The sequence below is a fragment of the Brienomyrus brachyistius genome, chromosome 14 (assembly GCF_023856365.1).
Source record: "Brienomyrus brachyistius isolate T26 chromosome 14, BBRACH_0.4, whole genome shotgun sequence".
In the NCBI taxonomy this organism is placed as follows: domain Eukaryota; kingdom Metazoa; phylum Chordata; class Actinopteri; order Osteoglossiformes; family Mormyridae; genus Brienomyrus; species Brienomyrus brachyistius.
Window position 1 is genome coordinate 8,867,749 of NC_064546.1, and position 22,979 is coordinate 8,890,727.

A 22,979-nucleotide genomic window follows, 5' to 3' on the forward strand; every position below is an offset into this window, starting at 1 on the left:
AAAGATAATAGATTAAATAATAGATTGATTGAACTTGTTCAGAACGATAAGCACTTAATCTTCTCATCCTTCTCATCTATTCCCTGTCACTGTCTATACCGATACAATGTACCTGCAATGTTTGAAAAAGATCTGTGAAATATTTTTTGAGATATCGCACTAACAGGATCAAATTCGAGTCTCTGTGCTTGTGATCATTAGGTTGTTGGTTGAAGCATGGTTTTGGCACTTATGTGGGTCCTTGAATAAGGCCCTTAACACATGGTCTCTAGGGACGACAAAAGGCAGCTGTTGGGGGAGGGATAAGGAGAATATATTGATAAAGTATTAAGTTATTTAATGTCAAAAACTACAAGAAAATCTAATATGTATGTTACCCCAGACTCTGCAAAGTTTGAAAAAGATCTGTCAAACAGTTTACACACGAATGTGTGTGCGACAGCGGCAGATGGGTGGTAAAACCATATGTATTCCCCAAAGTTCGGGAATACAGTAAGCTAAAATGCCAATACGTATGGTGTACAATGTTAGTAATATATTAGTAACATGGGCTGAAAGTTTATAACACATCACTGATTTTAAAAAAAGAAGCAATTAACTGCATAGTTTAAAAAAGCTTATACACCTATTATGTCCCTTGATGTACTGTGTATTTGTTTTCCGTGTGTCTGTTCATTTTTTTGTTTGTGCTCAGGTATTCCTGATACTGGTATGCAGATTCAGTCGCTCTTAGTAGATCAGAGAATTAAAGACTGGTTGGGGAAGCGTCTCTCTCTCTTTCTGTCTGGCTTGTTGGGTGCTGGGAGTCATTCTTGAGCTGCATTTGGTTACTGAGAAAAGATCTTCAGCACTGAGTTGACAATTACCAATCAGTGATTTAATCAGTTTCTGTGTACCATTTGAAGCATTTAGCCTGTGTACCATTTGAAGTCATTTGTGTGTTTTCCCACTATAAATAAAATTCCCTTTTGTAAAGGTTAAAACTGCTCTCAGTACCCCTTTTTTGTTATGAATCCTGAGCCAGTTCATGACATGATAGTAAAACCTACACATATATAAAATTAAGCGTAGAATTGCTACCAATTAGTCAAGTGTTCTGGTCACTCTTTTCACCAAGATGGAATTGTGCAGAACTGATGAATAATCAGATGAGCCTGGAAATTTGCCACAAACACTTAGGATTCGGTTTAGGATTACACACAACCTGAATGCTAATGCTGCACTGCAGTTTCCTGTTTCAGTATACTTGTTAACTTTCAGCAGGAACCTTGATTATAACGTACATTTTATGGCCCTGAGGTTATTTGGGAAACCAGCCACCTTTCCCTTTATTCCTCTCCTGTGGTCTTGTGCATCAGGATAATAAAGGCGGTAATGGGAGCAACATTTTGAGACAGACTGCACCAAAGTTGAAACAACACTACGTAGTTATAGAACACAAAAGATGAAGTTTCAGACATTTGATCCCAATTGATAACTTTGTGAACTCTATTCGATATTAAAACTCTATTTATTTATTGGATTACTGATATTATTAACACTTCACCAAAACATTATATGAATGAAAATCTACACACCTGACAGACTTAAGACAAATTCCCCCAAAATTAAAATAGCAGCCACAAGTCGCAGCAGAGGGTGGAAAGGGAGGATTAAAAATGCCATCTTATGAACACAACAATCTGTAATTAAAAAGTATCTTTTTCAAACTTTCCAGGAACGATATACAGGTCAGAATCTCACACTGTGGGGTGTGAGATTATTTTAGAATATTCAGAAAATTCAGAAAAGTTTTTTGTCCCCAGTCACCCAACTCAGCAAATTTTATTGCTAACAGTCCAGGAGCTGGTCTGTGAAATTCATTCTGCAGCAAAATATATTGGCAGGAATTGAATTAAAGATGATCCTTGAGGACTTCTTTTGAGAGGTGTATGGTAGGCTTGGGTGGTATTACGGTAATATTTTTATTACAGCGGAGTATTTTTGTTTAGCAAAATTTGTGGACAAATCCCCCTCCATATGGTTAGGAAGACATGCAGATAGGGGAGTGAGGGTAACAGGGCCATCCAGGGAATACATCATGGTCGTTTTTGTCAGCTTTTTTGCCATTTGTATACATGCTCATATCAACTGACAATACAAGTTTCTTTTTGACTAATAATAATAATAATGAAGGTTTAATAATAATAATAATAAAATCACGTTTTGATTGCTTTCCCTTCCTGGAGCCGAGACCTTATCGTGGTGGAGGGGTTTGTGTGTTCCAATGATCCCAGGAGCTAAGTTGACTGGGGCTTTATGCCCCTGGCAGGGTTACCCAAGACAAACAGGTCCTGGGTGAGGAACCAGACAAAGTGCGGCTGAAAAAGACCCCTTACTACAAGTAAAAACACGGATCTACATTTTCCCTTGCCCGGACTCAGGTCACCAGCCCCCCCCCCCCCCCCCAGAGCCAGGCCTGGGGGTGGGGCTCAATGGCGAATGCCTGGTAGCCAGGCGTGCACCCATGGGGTAGTCGGGCTCACCTCGACACACGGCTTGGGCTCTGGAACCAGTCTCCTTGAAGGGAGTTGGACCCTCTTCCACTCTGGAGTTGCTCATGGGGAGAGGCGCTGAACAGGCGTGGGCATACTTATTGCCCCTTGGCTGGGCACCTGTACATTGGGGTTTACCGCGGTGGACGAAAGGGTAGCCTCCCTTCGCCTTCGGGTGGGGGGACGGGTCTTGACTGTTGTTTGCACTTATGCACCAAACAGCAGTTCAGAATACCCACAATTTTTGAAGTCCTTGGAAGGGGTGTTGGAGAGAGCTCCTCCTGGGGACTCTCTTGTTTTGCTGGGGGACTTCAATGATCACGTGGGCAATGACAGTGAGACCTGAAGGGGTGTGATTGGGAGGAATGGCCCCCCGATCTGAACCCGAGTGGTGTTTTGTTATTGGACTTCTGTGCTCGTCACGGATTATTCATAATGAACACCATGTTCAAGCATAAGGGTGTCCATATGTGCACTTAGCACCAGGACACCCTAGGCCGCAGTTCAATGACTTTGTGGTTGTGTCATCGGACTTGCAGCTGCATGTATTGGACACTTGGGTGAGGAGAGGGGCAGACCTGTCAACTGATCACCACCTGGTGATGGGTTGGCTCCGCTGGTAGGGGAGGAAACCGGTCAGACCTGGCAGACCCAAGTGTATAGTGCGGGTCTGTTGGGAACGCCTGGCGGAATCCCCTGTCAGGAGGAGCTTCAACTCCAACCTCCAGCAGAACTTCGCCCATGTGCTGGGGGATTATGCAATTGATTTGCATTGAGTCCGAATGGGCCATGTTCCGTGCTTCCATTGTTGAGGCGGCTGACCGGAGCTGTGGCTGTAAGGTGGCCGGTGCCTGTGGAAATCCCCGAACCCGCTCTTGGACACCGGGGGTGAGGGATGCTGTCAAGCTGAAGAAGGACTCCTATTGGGCCTTTTTGACCTGTGGGACACCGGAGGCAGCCAATAGGTACTGGCAGTCCAAGTGGAACGTGGCTTCGGCAGTTGCTGAGCCAAAAACTGGGGTATGGGAGGAGTTTGTCGAGGCCATGGAAAACAACTTCGAGGAGATTCTGGGCCACCATCCAGTGGGAAAACGGTCTAGCATCAACACTGTTTATAGTGGGAATGGTGCGCTGCTGACCTCAGCTCGGACGTTGTGAGGAAGCAGAGTCTGGGGACTTAGGGGTGGACTCACCGATCTCTGGGTCAGAGGTCACTGAGGTGGTTAAAAAGCTCCTCTGTGGCCGGGCCCCGTGGGTGGATGAGATCCGCCCAGAGCTCCTCAAGGCTCTGGATGTTGTGGGGCTGTCTTGGTTGACACGCATCTGTGGCATTGCGTGGACATCGGGGGTGGTGCCTCTGGATTGGATGACTGGGGTGGTGTTCCAACTATAGGGGGATCACACTACTCTGCCTCCCTGGTAAGATCTATTCGGGGGTGCTGGAGAGGAGGGTCCGTCGGATAGTCAAACCTCGAACAGCAGTGTGGTTTTTGCCCTGGCCGTGGAACAGTGGACCAGCTCTATACTCTCGGCAGGGTCCTGGAGGGTGCGTGGGAGTTTGCCTAACCAGTCTACATGTATCTTGTGGACTTGGAGAAGGCATTCGACCGCGTCCCTTGGGGAGTCCTGTGGGGAGTGCTCCGGGAGTATGGGGTGCCGGGCTGCCTTATAAGGGCTGTTCGGTCTCTGTACGACCGGTGCCAGAGCTTGGTCGACAGTAGGTCGGACTCGTTCCCGGTGAGGATTGGACTCCGCCAGGGCTGCCCTTTGTCACAGATTCTGTTCATAACTTTTATGGACAGAATTTCTAGGCACACTCAGGGAGTTTAGGGTGTCCCGTTTGGTGGCCTTAGGTCTCTGCTTTTTGCAGACGATGTGGTTCTGTTGGCCTCATCGGACCGTGACCTTCGGCTCTCACTGGAGCAATTCGCAGCCGAATGTGAGGTGGCTGGGATGAAAATCAGCACCTCCAAATCTGAGACCATGGTCCTCAGCCGGAAAATGGTGGAGTGCTCTTTCCGGGTTGGGGATGGGGTCCTTCCCCAAGTGGAGGAGTTTAAGTATCTTGGGGGGGAAGGATGGAGCGGGAGATCGACAGGCGGATCAGTGCAGCATCAGCAGTGATACAGGTGCTGCATCAGTCTGTCATGGTGAAGAAGGAGCTGAGCCAAAAGGCAAAGCTCTCGATTTACCAGTCGATCTACGTTCCTACCCTCACTTATGGTCATGAGCTATGGGTAGTGACCGAAAGAACAAGATCGCGAGTGCAAGCGGCTGAAATGAGTTTTCTCCGCATGGTGGCTGGGCTCTCCTTTAGAGATAGGGTGAGGAGCTCAGTCATTCGGGAGGGACTCAGAGTAGAGCCGCTGATTGAGAAGAGCCAGATGAGGTGGCTCGGGCATCTGATCAGGATGCCTCTTGGATGTCTCCCTGGTAAGGTGTTCCGGACATGTCCCACTGAGAAGAGACCCCAGGGAAGACCCAGGACACGCTGGAGAGACTGTCTCTCGGCTGGCCTGGGAATGCCTCGGGATCCCCCCAGAGGAGCTGGATGAAGTGGTCGGGGAGAGGGAAGTCTGGGCCTCCCTGCTGAGACTGCTGCCCCCACGACCCAACCTCGGATCCAGCAGAAGATTATGGATGGATGGATGGATGGATGGACTGATTGTTTGCTAGTGTTTACTTGTCAAAAGTGTGTGATCTGGTACATTTTACTGTCAAAAACAATCTAGGTAGCAGTAACATTTGATCTCAGAGAAAAATCAGAATGGGTCTGTTTCTGTACGAAATTACATGGTAGTTACTTTTTTTTGTTAGTCTATGGTTTTTTGTACAGATTATTAGATTCACAAAATATTCTGCACATAGGATTAAATTCATACTATGGAAATTTATTTAAAAGTGAGTGAACGGAGTGACAAATTTAATTTACTATTGAGAGACAGCTTTTGAAAGACTGAACAGGCTTAAGTCTGTTACTAGTTTGGTTAAGAAGGTATTTCATGAATAAATATAGGCGAGGATGGAATAAGTAGTTGATGACACACAAGATAGTTGTGCAACTAGGAATTGCAAATTATTTCCTGCCCTACGTTTCAAACATTGATTTAGAGCTAAATACAGGAAAAGTAGCAATTAGTGGGGTGTGACAGAGGGGCCAGCTGCTTGAATGTCCAAAAACTGTTGAAATATTTCCAAAACAAAGACACACAACCACTTCCAGTGACATTTATAAAATTTCAGGCCCTATTCCAACAGCTCCAGCACTGTAGAGAGAACTCAGGAGGGTTGGTTGAGGCCCTACCTGAAGGATCACATCTTCACTATGACAGAAGCTACACATGTACACAATTATCTGATATCTTATTTATTAATTTAAAATCGCTGTTATAATTCATGGTGGGCAGAACAGTAGTTCAATGGGAGGCACTGCTGCACACGTTCAGGGTTGGAGGGTCCAAATAAATCCTGACCCCACTCGAAAATAAACAAATAAGCATTCACAGGGAGGGTGTGTGATGGCTGCCCCCACATTTTGAAGGGAGGTATCATTCATAGAAATTTGTCATTTTAAGTTTGAGCTCATTTAATTCAAGTTGGTAAGTTTGTTTATTAGTATTTCTTCAATTGACACATTTAACCACTGTTTACTAGATGAGGCGTGCACATTTAGTTAACTGTGGAACAATATGTTAAGTGCCTATTTAAGTTTAATTGTTTTATTTCTTTTTGAGTTACTGTGTGGGGATTGCTGGGGGATTCCTCGCTGCTCCAGGAAAAAGAGGTGACCAACAGCTCGGATAAATGCAGGTAATTGGACAACTTAAACTTTTTACTGTTTAGATATATTTTTTGGATTTAATTTAATTCGATTTGGTTTTGTTTTGGTTGAAATATTAGTCGACTGTCCTGTTTTGATTATTTGTGGTACTTGTTATTGTGCCTACCCTTTTTGAGTCTTGTGGTCAGGCCAACCAGTATATATACAATAGCTCTCATGGTGTCTTGTTTAGGAGAAGGTCAGTTTGTTTGGTTTAAGTTGTATGGTTAGTTGTGTTTTTGATAAGTTGACCTTTTTTATGGGCCCATGTTTATTCTTTTGTTAAACTGCTTTCTTTTTGTAATTAAAAAAAGTTTTTTTTTCCCAATCCACCTGTGTTCCTCGTGCCTTCCATGTTGGTCCCTCACAGGGTGCCTGTACTTTGCTTTCTCAATCGAAAAAAAAATATGAATATTTTAATATTAAACTGTTAAATTGCAGACATGCAGCATTTTACTTGACTTGACAGGAACTGAATAAAGTATCATTTTACCAAATACCAAGTTGCCAGCAATTGAATATCAGAAAAATATCAAAGTCAGCTTGCCTACACTGTTGCATGGACACTTGATAATGGATGTGGACGGTACAACCATTTATACACCTTAAAGAGAAAAACCTATTTGTCTTGTGCAATGTGTCCATAACATGTTTCTCCTAGGTTTTTGATAAGCCATTAATCAACACTACCAAGAAGAATATTCTGTAACTGAACATCAAAACCAGAATCAGGTAAAAAATGCAGTGCATTGTGCAAAGGAAAACTGTCTGGCATCAAATCACTAAAAATGCAGGAAAAAATATCTAAGTTTGAAAGGAAAATAAGTAGAGCTAGAACATAAGTGGAGACAAATGGAATAAAACAGAATATGCAGAATAAACAGAACAAGTGATCATCAGCCTATACCAATAAGTGATACGATACCTGTTTTTTCAGTTCTTCTGATTTAATTTTTTTTTACATAATGACATCTAGGTGAAGTACACGAGGAAATGCTTCTCAACATATGGTGTGTTCATTGAATATCAAGTATCAAGCATCACTCCTAGGCTTGGCTCCAGGGATGGGTGCCAGTAACCTTGTTCTGGAAAGGGCCGTTCTTGGTACTGCCAAAAGTATCGGGACACCCCTCCAAATCATTGAATTCAGGTGTTCGAATCGCTTCCATAGCCACAGGTGTATAAAATCAAACACAAAGGCATGCAGACTGCTTCTACAAACATTTGTGAAAGAATGGGTCATTCTCAGGAGCTCAGTGAATTCAAGTGTAGTACTGTGATAGAATGCTACCTGTGCATTTGTAAAATTTCCTCATTACTAAATATTCCACAGTCAACTGGTAGTAGTATTATAACAAAATGGAACCAATTTGAACAACAACAACTCAGCCATGTAGTGGTAGGAAAACGTATGCTGAGACAGAGTGTGAAGAAATCGCCAACTGTCTGCAGAGTCAATGATTACAGACCTCCAAACTTTGTGTGGACTTCAGATTAGCTGAAGAACACTGCGTAGAGAACTTCACAGAATGGATTTCCATGGCGGGGGCGGTATGGTGGTTCAGTGGTTAGCACTGTTGCCTCACACCTCTGGGACCCAGGTTCGAGTCTCCGCCTGGGTTACATGTGTGCGGAGTTCGCATGTTCTCCCCATGTCGTCGTGGGGTTTGGGCTGGCCCCCCATCCTGGGTTGTTCCCTGCCTCGTGCCCATTGCTTCAGGGATAGACTCCGGACCCCCCGCGACCCAGTAGGATAAGCGGTTTGGAAAATGGATGGATGGATGGATTTCCATGGCCAAGCAGCTGCATCCAAGCCTTACATCACCAAGTGCAATGCAAAATGTTGGATGCAGTGGCCTCATAGTTCCAATGAAAGGAACACTTTGGACAATTTCATGCTCCCAACTCTGTGGGAACACTTTAGGAATGGCCCCTTCCTATTCCAACATGACTGCACACCAGTGCACAAAGAAAGCTCCATAAGTTGAGTGAGTCTGGTGTGGAGAAACTTGACTGACCTGCACAGAGCCCTGACCTCAACCTGACAGAACACTTTTGGAGTGAATTAGTGTGGAGCCGGGCCTTCACATCCAACAGCAGTACCTGACCTCTCAAATACTCTCCTGGAAGAATGGTCAAAAATTCCCATAAACACACTTCTAAACTTTATATTAAAGCCTAATATAAATGGGAAAACATGTCATAGAAATAGAAACAGGGACCATCAAAGAAAGAGAAGAAAGAAATTAAACAGTGATCCAGACAACAGAAGGGAAACCCTTTGAGAAGACAGAGATGGAAGAAGAGGGTTCAAGAGAAGAAAGTGAGGCAAATGGGAGACCTGGGAGAGAGGGAGCAGAGGCATCAGAGAAGGTATTGGAGGAATGCTCAGAGAAAGTCTAGAAAATGCAGGGTTATGCAGAATTCAGTGCAGCAAAAGGACACACCCCCAGATAGTCCACTAGACGAGAGTATTGAGGAGCCAACCAAGAGCAGACGAGCTCTTACAAGTGAGAGAGAAAAGAAACTTGAAAGAGGCATTCGAGGGAAATAAGTGATATAAAAGAAAAAAATAAGAAGCTAACAAAACAGAGAAACAGGTTGAGAAAGCAAAAATGGTGTAAAAAGAGGGCTAAAACAACTGATAAATCAAATAACAAACAAAAAGAAAATAGAAATAAAGCACAAATAGACTCTCCACAGACAGAAACTGAGAAAATGTTGTCAGGAAGCCATCTTAAATATCCCAACCTCAAGCAAACTCTTCTCTTCCACAACATTCTCTGCCAGGAACTTCAGATGAAAAAACAAGCTTCACACAAACTATTAACATCAAAGTCATTATACGGAAGGATCCTAAAAAAAATATAGACTGCTTCATAAGATTCCCCAGTTTGGTTTGACATATAAAATTATGAGTGAAAACAAAACAGACCCCTAAGAAAAAGGCAACATTTCTTCAAGGTATCAGCAAGACAGTTCAAGAGTTCTTTATAAACTCCTCTCACATCACTACAAATAAAAATGACACCATCACAAGAAACAAGATAAAACATCAATGAATGATTCTGACAGACTCCATACTGAACTTCCGCCTTTAGTTTATCTGTAGCAACCCAGAAATAAAGCTCAGTTACTCCTCCTTTTGTGCTATGCAGCCCTTCTATGTCACAGCACCAAGCATCTGATAGGAAGACATGTCTGCAAATTTAAACTTTATACCTAAACTTTATATTAAAGCCTATGTATTAAGAATGAGATGTCATTAAAGTTCATGTGTGTGTAAAGGCAGGTGTCCCAATACTTTTGGCAATATAGTGTATATTTCATGGGGGGTGGGGGGGTCTTTGATCATAGGTTGTCAAGTCTCTCCTCCCAGGCATTTTCACCAAAGGAGGCCCTACCAGAATCTCCAGCTCTAGATGATATAACTCTGCGGATCCCTATTTTTATTTTTTAAAACGAAGGACCAGGGGGTGTGTTCCATCTACTTGGGTATCACTTACACTTTTCAGCCTCCTTAAGAAAGCCTATGCCCGTGTAGACTCCACCTAATGGTTAAACATAGGTTTCAGGAAGAATAATGCGGACTCTGGCCTGACCATGGCTCCCAGCATGGAAATTTGCTAAAATAAGCTACATTAACTTAGAAGACATGAATATGATATATGACAGTGTACTCCAGCACATACAGTGGGAAGTGCAGCAGGAATATGGGGAAATTTGAGTTGTTACTATGTTCAGTTTGGTTCCTGTATAGACATAACAGGCACAGCGTCTGCCTCCTTGGCACAAAATCTTACTTTGTGAGTGCCGACAGTAAGGATGTTTCTCGTCTCCACCCTGTTTGTGATTTTCATGGGTAGGATATCAAGGTGCAGCTGTGGCTGAAAGGGTGTTTCGCATGTTAGATTAGAGGTGACATTCCTATTGTGTGCATGTAAATTCTGGCATGATGGTATGAGAACCAGGGCCAGGGCCAAATCTAAGGCCAATGTGCTCTCTTGAATAAGACTGAATTGCTCTGTTTCATTGAGAGTCTGTCCTAAGTGAAGGAGTTCAGGTACCTTGGGATCCATTCAGTGGCTGCGTTTCTGGGGGGACTGAGCAGGTTTATGGGAATGAAGCAAAAGCTAAATTAACAGACAAAGCTCACAGTTTAGAAACTCTATGTTCACCCATGCTCATGGCAATGGTCGAAAGAACAAAGCCATGAGTTTTCGCAGCCAAAAAGAGGTTTCTTGGTTCAGGTTCATGTTCTGTGACAGAGTGACAAGTTTAGCGATCTGAAGGGACCTCAAAACATATCCACTGCATCTGAAGAGTTAGCTGAGGTGGTTCAGGTGTCTCATTATGATGTCACCTGGTCAGCTCCCAAGGGAGCAGGTCCCACTAGGCAAAGACACTGGACAGATATCCTAGCTGTCGTGAGAACATCTGGTGACGCCCCAGAAGGAATGAGATCCTGTGGCCAAGGAAAAGCCAGGACTGGTCTGAACTGCCCAGCTGGCTGTCACTACCATCATGGTATAAAGATAAAACAACATTGTGTTTGCCTTTGACAAAGGGGTCTTTTTTATTTTATGTTCATATTTTAACTTATAAAACTGCTTTAATAATTTAAACTTTGCTGTTCAACACTTTATAGCAGGCCTTTGCCCCATAACCTGTTACACAATGTTGTTAATACTACTAATGTCAAAATAATTTCAAGTAAGCATACTGTCAAATTATGAGAGTGATTAGATGGAATTCAGTGGGACTCTATTTCAAGAGATAACAAACTTAGAAAAGACAAAGTAAGCTTCATATGATTTTGTTTGGGTACTGTGGTTTTGCACTTACCCATGGTGGAAAATAGACTTCAGGTTCAAAGTATTTTCCAAAGTGCTTGTTACGCTTGAAGTTTCCCAGATCTGCTTGTAGTGCAAAAGCCGCCAAAAGGAAGTAGGCTTCTTCCCTCTGGATACATTGGGACAAAAGTACCTGCTTCCTAAGGTGCCAGTAGTAATAGTACCTAGCTGACCGGTCACTGCAACAGAAAAAAAACTAATTGTTGATATAAAAATAACATGCAAAATTTATTCCAGATTAAAAGAATAACTGTTAATTGTGAGAGACATGTGTATTACATTGTATTATTAAAAATGTAATAAAATCTGTTATTTTGACATTGTGGGGACCATTTTTCAGGTCCCCAAAAAGATCTGTGAATGCAATCAAAAAACCAATAACTGTAAAGTCTCATATTTTGTTTGGTTACTTGTCGGTAAGGTTACGGTTAGGGTTGGGTAGGGCTTAAAGTTATTATGTTGGGATTAAAGTATTCCCCAGAGAAATAAATGGAGTCTCCACAAAGATATAATTACAAATCTGTGTGTGTGTGTGCGTGTGCACATATGTATATAAAACTTTATTTACCTAATCAATCTTCCATTTTCAACATAATATTGTGCCCTGAAGTGTATGATCATTGGTGGTCCAAACTGGTCAATTCCCTGTGGAAAACAACATATTTTTGTTACAACTAATAAAATATCCTGAATGTATAATCATTTGATGCTTTTTTAATTCTCCTTACCTTACTCGCCTCCTTCTTCCATTCTTTTGGGCAGTACTTGGACAGCTTTTGGTTCAGTTCCATGTAAATGTGTTCATTATCTGAAAGGAGAAATAATAATAGTTTAACAAAATAAAAATCTCACTCCACACGAAACAACAAAATAATGTTTTACGTTTCAGTGGTATAATTTGCAGAGACAATTCCACCACCCGAATCCCAGTGGTGCTAATGGTAGTTTTTTTTTGTTCACCAAATTTTTAAAATAAATTAAAAAGAAATTTGTTTTATTTTGTTTGATAATTCACATATTTAATGTGTTGTATACCTTCATTTGTAGTAGTCAAGAGACCAATTACTCATGAAACATGCAAGCATGCATATGCTCGTAACACTTTCACTGTGACATCAGCAAGATAACAACACCCAATCTGACTCTTAACAGCAGCTTATCTGGAATCACACATTAATCTGATTCCCTGATCAACAGCAGAGAGACAGATAAGCAGAAGTGTTTATCTACAGACCATGCTTCCTATTATAATCTTATTATTATAGTTCACATCATTCAGACAAAAAGAACAAGAATATCTTTAAAAATGAAGCACGAGTTACTGACAAGCACATAATGGTTTCTTGAACATTTTTGCAAATAGGTTATTTTATAACCAGTTTTCATTATAAACCATTCTACAAAAGAATGTGCCTGCCCAAATCAATAACAGAAACTTAATATGGTTGTCATAGGTAACACACCAATACAGAAAATAAACCCAAACTTACTGTGTGCTTCATTAATTTAAGTTTATTATGAGAGTTCTAACCAAAGTGAAGTAAAACTGAGAAAACAAGGTCAGCCAGTCTCTGGGCCCAACAGTGAAATCACTCTGCCTACCCAGGAACTTGAACCATTGACCTTATGAAAACCTGTACAGTGTCCTACCCACCTGAGTCACATACCACACCTACATTGCAGCATGTTTCAGCTATGAAACCTTCATCAACTTATGCTCATCTTTCCTGTCATTCCATTTAGCATACATATTAACATACTAACATTACAGAAGAATTGATGTGTCATGATATAATCAAGTTTCAAGGCCCAAAGACTAACTTTGGTTTAAAGCTTCTAAACAGATATTTTAATAATAGATACTTTATTGATCCCTGTGGGGAAATTGTCTTTATACCTCCCTCAACTTGCTCTTTGCAGAGTAAGTTGTTTGCAAATGCCACCTGTAGGGAGCTGGGGGCCAAGGGCCTTGCTCAAGGACCTGCAGATGTGCTGAGGCTGGGTTTGAACTGGTGACCTTCTGATTACAGGCACACAGGTTTAGCCCACTCAGCCATACGTTGCCCCCATTTTTCAAATTTTCCACAAGCCAGGCAATTACATCTGTAGTTTCCAAATGGAATCCATTCTTCATTTTAGGCATTCCATTTCAGCAATCATAAATCACAAGGAAAAAAATTATATTGGACATCAAGATAAAAATTTGGACCTTACTCTGAATGACACTGAGTCCAAACAGATGACAGTCCTTCAGTCGGAGTAGGTCACAGACCTGGACAAGGAGCTCTTGACATAATGTTTTTACCTGTAAAGTGACAGGCAAAAGAGCAAAAGTAATAATGAGTTAATTAGTAGTCTTTTACCAATTTCTGTAAACCTTTTTGTTGAGTTTGGGGACTCACACTAACAATAATGTTGAGGGTGTCATCATTTGGAAGGAAAACACAGACACAGCGGCGGTCCTGCATAGCTTTGTTATTGTGGAAGTTCAGTTTGTTCATCTTTTTCTGAACAGGACAATCTCTGTGAGGGGCACAAGGCCCTGGGAGCCTCCTGAGCTGCTCCAATGCAGAGCGGCGTCAGTCCGTCAGGGAGGGGACACACGAACCAGGGTAAACAGGGGACATCCAGAACATCTGGGTTCTACAGCTGAGGAGAGGAGGGTATATGTGAATTGTGGGTGGGGGATCAATTCAGTTACAAATCATAGCGTGTTAAAAATCGATTTTTAATAATCATCCATCCATCCATTTTCCAAACTGCTTATCCTACTGGGTTGCAGGGGGGTCCGGAGCCTATCCCGGAAGCAATGGGCACGAGGCAGGGAACAACCCAGGATCATCGCAGGGCACACTCACACACCATTCACACACACCTGCACACCTACGGGCAATTTAGCAACTCCAATTAGCCTGTGGGGGGAAACCGGAGTACCCGGAGGAAACCCCATGACAACATGGGCAGAACATGCAAACTCCACACACATTTAACCCAGGCGGAAACTCGAACCCAGGTCCCAGAGGTGTGAGGCAACAGTGCTAACCACTGCACCATCATGCCGCCCCTACTAGGAAACCAAAATGTTCCCAAACTACTGATTTAAGGGACTTGAGAGGGTATTTGACTCACAGTCATAACTAGCATAATGGTTTCCGTGTTGAACATTTACTTGTGAATTTAGGTCTCATCCATGTTCAGAAATGCATTCATTTGTTTCAAATATCAATTTATCATGGAACTGGGAGTTCACTGCCAATTCCCACCTCTAATGCAGTCGTTAGATTACTTACTTGAAATTTAACAGAAGTAGTAATTCTGTAAATCCATAAAGCTCCTACATCACATCTGTCAATGTTACTTCATGCAAACCTTTTCCTCACTGTAGACTGAAGGCACTTCAGAAAGCAAGAGTTAAACCCTTGTAATAGCTTTTTAACAGGGATTTTAAAAGCAATACTGTGCAATGGTACAAAAAGTACATGTTTTATGGGCACCTTATGTACTACTGAGAACATGATGAAAAATTTAAGTATTCATGGGATCTATTACTATGCAGAATTTTTATGCATATGACAAAACAGGCCAAGAGGAACCAGTTTTGCAACCACTAAATTGTATTTCAGACTAAAGACTACTTTATGCATTCAAATATCCCTTGATTCTATTGAGATTTGTTCACTCTACATTTGCATATGAAAACTACCCATACATAAATTGTGTGTTAATTTAAATTAAATTCATTGATCACCCATTTAAGACTAAAAGTTACAGATAGGTCTGTAAAGACCTTCTTGCATTATTGTTTGGCCTTTCAAAATGGCAAGAAGCATGCTTTTTCCTCCCAGTTGTATGGTCTGGCTTAAATATGTGGCTGAGTAGCCTCAGTTTGCACAAAGAATTACAATCCTGGGCTACTTCACAGATTATTTCTTCAATATGGACATGAAACTTTTTAACACTTATTAAAATAATTTGAAATAAAACTTCAAGGAATACATATATTGTCCAGGTGACAACTCTAAGGCCATCAAATTACTCCAACAAGCCATCTGCTCCAAGCTAACTACTGCAGCATAATCATAATCAGTGTAAAACCAAAGAAGTTCATAAAACAGATTACTCATTAGTTAATGTTAGCTGTGCAACAAACAAAATAAATTTTAAATGCTTATTCTCCCTTACACAACTTATAAAAGACAGCAGGCAGGTATTGGCATCATAAAAGTTTCAGTGAGAGGTCTATAAACACGGGGTTAAAGAAACAATGTAATTGTTAAAAACTGAGAGAGATGACCCATGTAGTCCTGTATGTCATCTTTACACATAACTAAATGCTAGCGAAATGGATAGAGGTACATCACTGTCTCTGTATAACATAAGGGCTTAGAAAAACAGCTCACTTGTTCACCACCTCTCACCCCATTGTGATGCAACAGAGATCAGCCACAATCATTTTCTTCTATTCAACCAGAGCTGTAGCAGTTTAAGCCATAACTCTGTCAACATGGCAGTCCCTGAATTACATGCATGATTACACTTACTTTGGGTGCAGTTGTTTGTATAAGGGCTTCATAGGGGAATATTTGACAAAAACTGAAAAAGAGCAAAGGGAATCACAGAGAAAGAATAAGATAGAATGAAAAGACATACACCTTCTCTTTCACTGCAATAAAGGTGCCTTTATTTTCACTATAGTACATTATTCTATATTTTCAGAGGATTTTGAGATAACATCTTTTCAAAATTTCAGACCAACAAAAACTGCTGATCCCCTACAAAGAGGTAATTGTCGACAACATGGTATGTTAAAACCTGACTAACACCACGCAGCAAATGAAGCATCTTCCAGTGGCAAAGGGAAAGAAGCAATGGGAAAGGAGAGGGACAGAAAGAGTGGGAAAAATGAAACCTTGGCCAGGAAAAAAGTGCAGCAGTCAGGAGAATTCCAAACCAACATCTGCTTCACATTGCAACAACGAAGGCTTTTGATTTGTGAGAAAGCCATATTTGCCATCTAAATGTCTCCTAGACTTGCCAGGTGGCGTAGTGGAATTTCTGACCACTGAGAAACACATGCTACCCCTAATTCTGATACTGTAATCCTTGGAGTAATATAGTAGTAAATGACTACAAGGTCATTCACTACTATATTACAATGAATAAAGCATACACAAGATAAATGGTTTGAATCTGCAAAAACGTATATCTCGTACATCTCCAATAACATTAGATTTCAGACAAATATTTAAGGCACAATGGTAACACGTACAAGAATGTAAAAGTCAAATATATGTAATTAATTGCTTTTTAAAAAATAAAGAATATGCCTTTATTTTGCTAAAAATGTTTCTAAAGCTAGCTTGTGCAATACTTCAAGAACTCCTTTTTCACAATAAGTGCTCACACAGCTGGTGTTCATGATTCACTACCGTCATCTAAATACACATTTTCAATTATTTCAGAATGTCATTAGTTTTATTTTATAACGTTTTAACATTAGTTTTATGCAGAGTAGATACTGCTCAGCTAAGGTTGCTCATTCAGTATTTTTTACACATCATTTTACACATTACTAATTTTTGTAGATTAAGGGTGAGCAGTAAGACGCCACACACCTGATCAGATAGTACAGTATGAGAGTGTTCTTGTCCTTGTCTTGACTGTGAGCTGGCACGGAGTGGGGAAGTAGCACAGGAGCCGGGGAAATCGGGTGAACACTAGGTTTAATTTGGGAAAACACACTTGGAAACATAAAACAAGGTACTGATCGAACTGGAGAAACATGCTCTGACACAGACTGAAATACACAACAGCAATCAACATGACTCGAAACAGCTGGTAACATGGGGATTCCACACGGGGTAGATGAGGGGGCGTGGCACACAAGGATCGGCACAATCAGGACGACAGTCCTGCCTTGCCCGATCCCCATGTTGCCTCCCTCTAACAACCACACCTACTGCTGGTTTGTCTTACCTCTTGTTTCACCCCTCATGTGATTCACTCCACCTGATTCTTGATACGATCTCTCATTACTCCTGTATTTAAGTGCCTCACTGTCTTGTGAACCCCGGTTCCATCAGAGTCGTGTCATCCTTCCTCCTGTTCGCTAGCTATTTCCTTTGATCTCCAGCAATCCCATTTGTTTCTAGTTCCGTTTGTTCCTTATTAATAAAACTTCCTTTGTTCCCCCAATGCCCATTCCTGTGTCTTCAGTTTCGTCTACCCAAGACAGAAGGGCATTAGTTGCAGTGTGGACTATAAAAATGAGCACTGAAAATACAAATGTACTATAAATGCAAATATAGTGCAGAAACTAGCAATCATGGCAAAGGAAGCTAAATGCTACGGTATACCTCTTAAGAAATGAAAATTCTACACATTCTTGCTGTGAGCAGCTTTCACACATCCAGGGCTGTATGCCTTTGCTTTGCTTTGTCTAGGCTGCCTCTGAAACCCACCTTGAAACTATGACACTCCAGATAAGTGGTAAGAAGATGGAACCATGAGCTTCTGCATACTTGTGAAGTATCTGTGGCAAGTATTGTCTGTCTATTCCTCCTCCTGTCTGTCCATCCATCCTTCCTCTGCTTTTTGTAAGGGTTGCGAGAAGGCCTGAAGTTTATCCCAGGCAGCACAGGACATAAGGCTAGAGTATACCCTCAATGGGATTCGAGTCCATCACTGGACAGCAGCACGCACACACACACAAACACACCATATACTTCTGAAAACTGTTTTAGTGTTGCAGTGTGGATGATTGTAAATGGAGCTAAAACCACCCTAATTGTTCCCTACTCATCATGTGGCCCTTCCCTGATTTGACCCTGCTAGTTACCATCTCATTGTCTGATTTGTCTCCTGGTCACCCTATATGGAAGTAAGCAGTAGCAATGGGTGATAACACAAATTTTCATTTTGATCCGATTTGATACAAAACCAAGGTTGGTATTGCAGATACCAATCCCTATTCTGATATTCAGTGCATGTCCTAAGCCTGACAATAAAATTTGCCAACAAGGTGTGGGAGAGGGGCTGAAAGTCCTCTGACCAGTAGACAGCTAAATAGCTTGTTATACAGTGTGACTCTTGCAAATTGGCAGAAAAAAGAAATTTATTGATCAATGTTTTTGTTTTTGGTGCATGCAATACTGTCATTAGCTAAATAAATAAGCCTGAGTTGGCCCATAAATACATTCATAGTTTTTAATATTATCATAACCTGCTCATACGATCCTCTCGTGTGCCACGCCCTCTCATTAACCCCGTGTGGAATCCCTACGTTCACCAGCTGTTCCGCGTTTCCTGCCTTCAGTCCTGTGTATTCAGACCACGTTCAAGTCTGTTTCCCCAGTCTGGTCATTAATGTTACATGTCTTCTAGAGTGTGTTATCCTGTTAATAAACCTCCTTTGTCCGCATCCACGGCTCCCCTCGCCTGCTTCCGTGCTGATCGTGACAGAATGACCGGACTCACAGAAAAGACACCTTGCTTGACTGAGTGCCGAGGTGATTTATTGGCTGGAGCAGCTGGACGTAAGGGGTGATCCCGCGCTGCAAGCCATAGCGCTTTGGATGAGGAACACCCTTGAGGAGATGTCCTCAGTTCAGCACATTCGGCGGCTGAGAAACGGAGTGGCTAATATGAAGCAGGTGGCTGATAACAGTGGCTGACCATATGGTTTGTTTACTGAGCTACTGGAAGAGCCCCAGACTCAGCCACCAGCAGCAGCGAGCAGGAAGAAAAAGAGGCGGAAGAGCCAAAAACGGGAGGACACTCTGGAGATCTTCTTAGGGGCCATCTTAGTCTCTACTGCCTGCCCTGCTGTGTGTCGGGAGGACTCCCTCCAGGGGTTTAATCCAGCGGTTTTTGCTTCAGACGTCACCGCCACTGCTTCACAGCAGCCGCCTGCCATTTTGCTGCCAGGATCAGCAGCTTGCCCCTTTCCCGGGATGCGCCTGACCCTAAAGAGGCCAAGTCCATTTTTGACTCTATCCCACGGGTTCTCAAGTTCTTGAACTGGGCAGCGCCCGCTACCAAGACACAAGCCCCAGCAGCGCCCCCCGTGGTTCCTGTGCCTCCTGCAGCTTCGCCCCCCACCCCCCCCCACTGTTCCTGTGCCTGACCTGCCTGTGCTGCCGACGCCTGATGTGCCTGACCTGCCGGTCCCAAAGGTCCTTAAAGGGGCCATACCTGCTGCTGAGGTGCTGACCCCTGCAACACCCCCTGAGGACATGCCTCCACCCACTGCACCGCCCGAGGACCCGGCTATGCCTCCGCCCGCTGCATCGGCAGAGGCTCCTGCTACACCTCCTCCTCCTGCTCCGCCCGAGGTCCCTATGCCGTCTGTTTCTTGCTCCGCTCATCCTTACTACGCCTCCGCCTCCTGCTCCGATCCCCCAAGTCTCCTGCTATGCCTCCGCCTCCTGCTCCGCTCCAAGTCCCTGCGCTGCCTCCATTTCCTGCTCCACCTGTCCCTGCTGTGCCCATGGTCCCGGCGCGGGCACTGCCCATCCCAGTACCTGACCCTACTCCCGTGGCCCCTGTCCCCGAGGAGGTTCCTGACCGCTGGACCATCACTCTTCCTCCCTTAGTGGAGAAGGAGGAGGAGCTCGAATGGGACCCCTCAAGGATCTCCCTGATATCCCCAGTGACTCCCCCTGTGACTCATCCTCCACAGCAGGGGAGATCCTAACCAGGCCCCCGCCCTTCAGTCTCCTGGAAGGGGAAAGGGCACCGACGCCAGGGTCATGTCCCGCCCACCCTGCCCCCTGGCTCACCATTGCTTGCCTTGGCTGAGGCTCGGGGGGTGCCTGTGGTTTCTTTGAATTTGACATATGTGGTACAGAAAAAGCCATGGAGGGACCACAGACAGGTTTTTTTTTTCTTTTTGTGCACACAATGTACATTTAACTCACACGTTTACCCAAAATCGCTTATAGTACTGAGAAGGACAACTATTTATCTAGAAGGACTTCCTGTGATTAGCTTTGCATTGATAGCATAATCTTCTATCGATTGAGCTACAAGGAGCACTGTTAACACTGTGCTCAATTATTTTATGTGCCCACAATATACTAAATCAAGCTCATACCACCTGAAACTGAGACAAATTACACCCCATACTGGTTCAGCATTTTACTTTTCAATACGGGGCAATCTCTCAACATAGAGGACAGTTACAATCTCTAATCCTCATATTTCACAATATTTACAAATCAACGTATTTTTAACTCAATTTAATAAACAAACACACACACACACAGCAGCTGTCATTATTGCTTGATTAAACTCGATTATTAAAAGTCATTGATTAAAATTGGCCTTTTCAATTAATCAGCAATATGGTGGAAGGAAGAGAATGCATCAGATGAGGGTCCAAATGAAGAACAAAAGCCTCAGGTGTAGAAGCAGTTCATGTTAAAAGCAAATGAAAATATGGTAATTTGTCAGTATTTATAATAATAAATAATAATATATTTTATTTAAAGGTGCCTTTCAAGGCACTCAAGGACACCTTACAAACACAATATACATTGTTGCAGTACAAAAAATTTGCATCTAATAAAACAAAACAAAAAATGAATAAAAATAAAATTAAAAAATGAAATTAAAAAATTATTTAAAAGCTGCCACAGCAGCAGAATCATGAGTGTACAAGTCTAAAAAGATGTGTTTTAAGATTTAAATACAGAAATCCTGTCGATATTACAGATATCAGGAGGTAGAGAATTCCACAGACTGGCAACAACCTGACTAGAAAAATCCCATAGTGATATGGGTCTAAATCCCACAGTGGTCAGGTGAGCATGGGGCACAACCAAAGAGACAGAGTGGAAAGATGTGAGTGTGCGAAAAGGAGTGTGAATATGTAAGAGATCAACAAGATATGAAGGAGCAAGATTGTGAAGGACTTTGAAAGTGAATGGTAGAATTTTGTAATCAATACCATATTTAATGGTAAGCCAATGAAGTTGCTGAAGAACAGGACTGATATGTGCCATGATAGGAGTCCTGGTAATAATACGAGCGGCTGCATTCTGTACTAACTGGAGCTTATGAAGGAGCTTGAGAGGTAAACCAAATAGAATGGAATTATAGTAATCAATACATGATTAGAATCAGCACCTCCAAATCCAAGACCATGGTCCTCAGCTGTACATAAAAGGCTGGAATGCTATCTTTGGGTCGGGGAGAGGGTCCTCCCCCGAGTGGAGGAGTTTAAGTATCTTGGGGTCTTGTTCACGCGTGAAGGAAGGATGGAATGGGAGATCGACAGGAGGATCGGCACGGCATCAGCAGTGATGCGGGCACAGCATCGGTTTGTCATAGTGAAGAAAGAGCTGAGCCAAAAGGCAAACCTATCGATTTACCAGTAGATCTACGTTCCTACCCTCACCTAGAGTCATGAGCTATGGGTAGTGACCTAAAGAAAGATATCATGAATACAAGTGGCCGAAATGAGTTTCCTCCCCAGGGTGGCAGGGCTCTCACTTAGAGATAGGGTGAGGAACTCGGTCATTTGGAAGGGACTCGGGAGTAGAGCCGCTGCTCCTCTGCATCGAGAGGAGCCAGATGAGGTGGCTCAGGCATCTGCTTAGGATGCCTCCTGGACGCCTCCCTGGTGAGGTGTTCCGGGCATGTCCCACTGGGAGGAGGCCCCGGGTAAGACCCAGGACATGCTGGAGAGACTATGCCTCTTGGAACGCCTCGGGATTCCCCCGGAGGAGCTGGATAAAGTGGCCGGTGTATTAGGATGAATTCACGGACGATTACGTCGACCACGTGGTATGGAGTTAATCCTTTTACGGTAATATTGATTAAGGGGATTGATTCTGATCGGGTGGGGACTGACCGTCCTGAATTCAGGATTAATCGTCCATGATTCACCCCAAGTGAACTGCACGAACATGTTGTCCTCTACCGATCTCCATACAATGAAATCTATTTCGCCGTAAAGAACTTCGGCTCATAAAAGAAACCAGGATGCTTATCTGAGCCATTAGATCGGCATACAGAATGCTTATCTTGGTTTCGGGAGACAGAGGGGGGTCATTATCTAGCACCCTATGTTGTCTATAGGGGGGAGAGGGAGACGTTGCGCAGACACCCGGCGCCAGGACGCCTATTGTATTTTATTATCACAAGCAGCAACACTCGGACAAAAGGGGGAATTGGATAACACCTTGCCCTGGGGGGAAGGGGTGAGTCTGGCCAGCTCGCCCCCTGCCCACAGGTAGCACCCAATTTAGTATAAAGTACGGGGAAAACTCAGTACTGACTGGAGCTCAGCCGTGGGATAGAGCGCGCATCGCCCGGCATTTCTCGGAACTCACGTGTTGGTCTCCTGCCTGGACTGAAAAGGGCTCCCCAGTCCGTGTGTGAAGGTGGGTGATGAGGGCACGTCTGAGTGTAAATAGTTTAGCAGCTGCTTTTGCGTTCGATTGATTAAGGGGATTAATTATTACCGCTTGTGATAATAGTTCGCCTTACCTATATTTTTATTGTTGCTTCCTATATATATATATATTCGTATGATTTATACTATTCTATATCTCTGGTGGTATAAGGTTGTCTTGCATTGTTTTAAATTAATATTGATTTTAATGCGAGGTTGTCTTGTATCACTTTTATTAAAGTGTTTTTTTTTTGAGTGAACCTAAGCATGCCTGTTTGTTCCTTCGAGAGCCCTATATCCCTCTCTCATCCATTTTAAGACAGCCGGGGAGAGGAAAGTCTAGGTTTCCCTGCTTAGACTACTGCCCTTGCGAC

At 43.0% G+C, this 22,979-nt stretch overlaps 1 protein-coding gene across 6 annotated transcripts in view; it reads right to left on the minus strand.

Annotated features, from left to right (window-relative positions):
- Positions 1-22,979, minus strand: part of frmd6 (FERM domain containing 6) — a 76,708-nt gene that overhangs the window by 22,258 nt on the left and 31,471 nt on the right. For 2 of the 6 annotated variants that reach the window (XM_048974942.1, XM_048974946.1), the window contains exons 2-6: positions 13,610-13,856; positions 13,422-13,512; positions 11,936-12,015; positions 11,776-11,852; positions 11,200-11,386 (exon numbers count right to left, since the gene is read on the minus strand). In XM_048974942.1, the coding sequence (XP_048830899.1) occupies positions 11,200-11,386; positions 11,776-11,852; positions 11,936-12,015; positions 13,422-13,512; positions 13,610-13,708 (534 nt within the window). In that variant the 5' untranslated portion in view covers positions 13,709-13,856. Of the gene's footprint in view, positions 1-11,199; positions 11,387-11,775; positions 11,853-11,935; positions 12,016-13,421; positions 13,513-13,609; positions 13,857-15,748; positions 15,801-16,822; positions 16,925-17,183; positions 17,430-22,979 lie in introns of all 6 variants that reach the window. The other 4 variants (XM_048974943.1, XM_048974945.1, XM_048974944.1 and 1 more) reach the window with 4 other exon arrangements.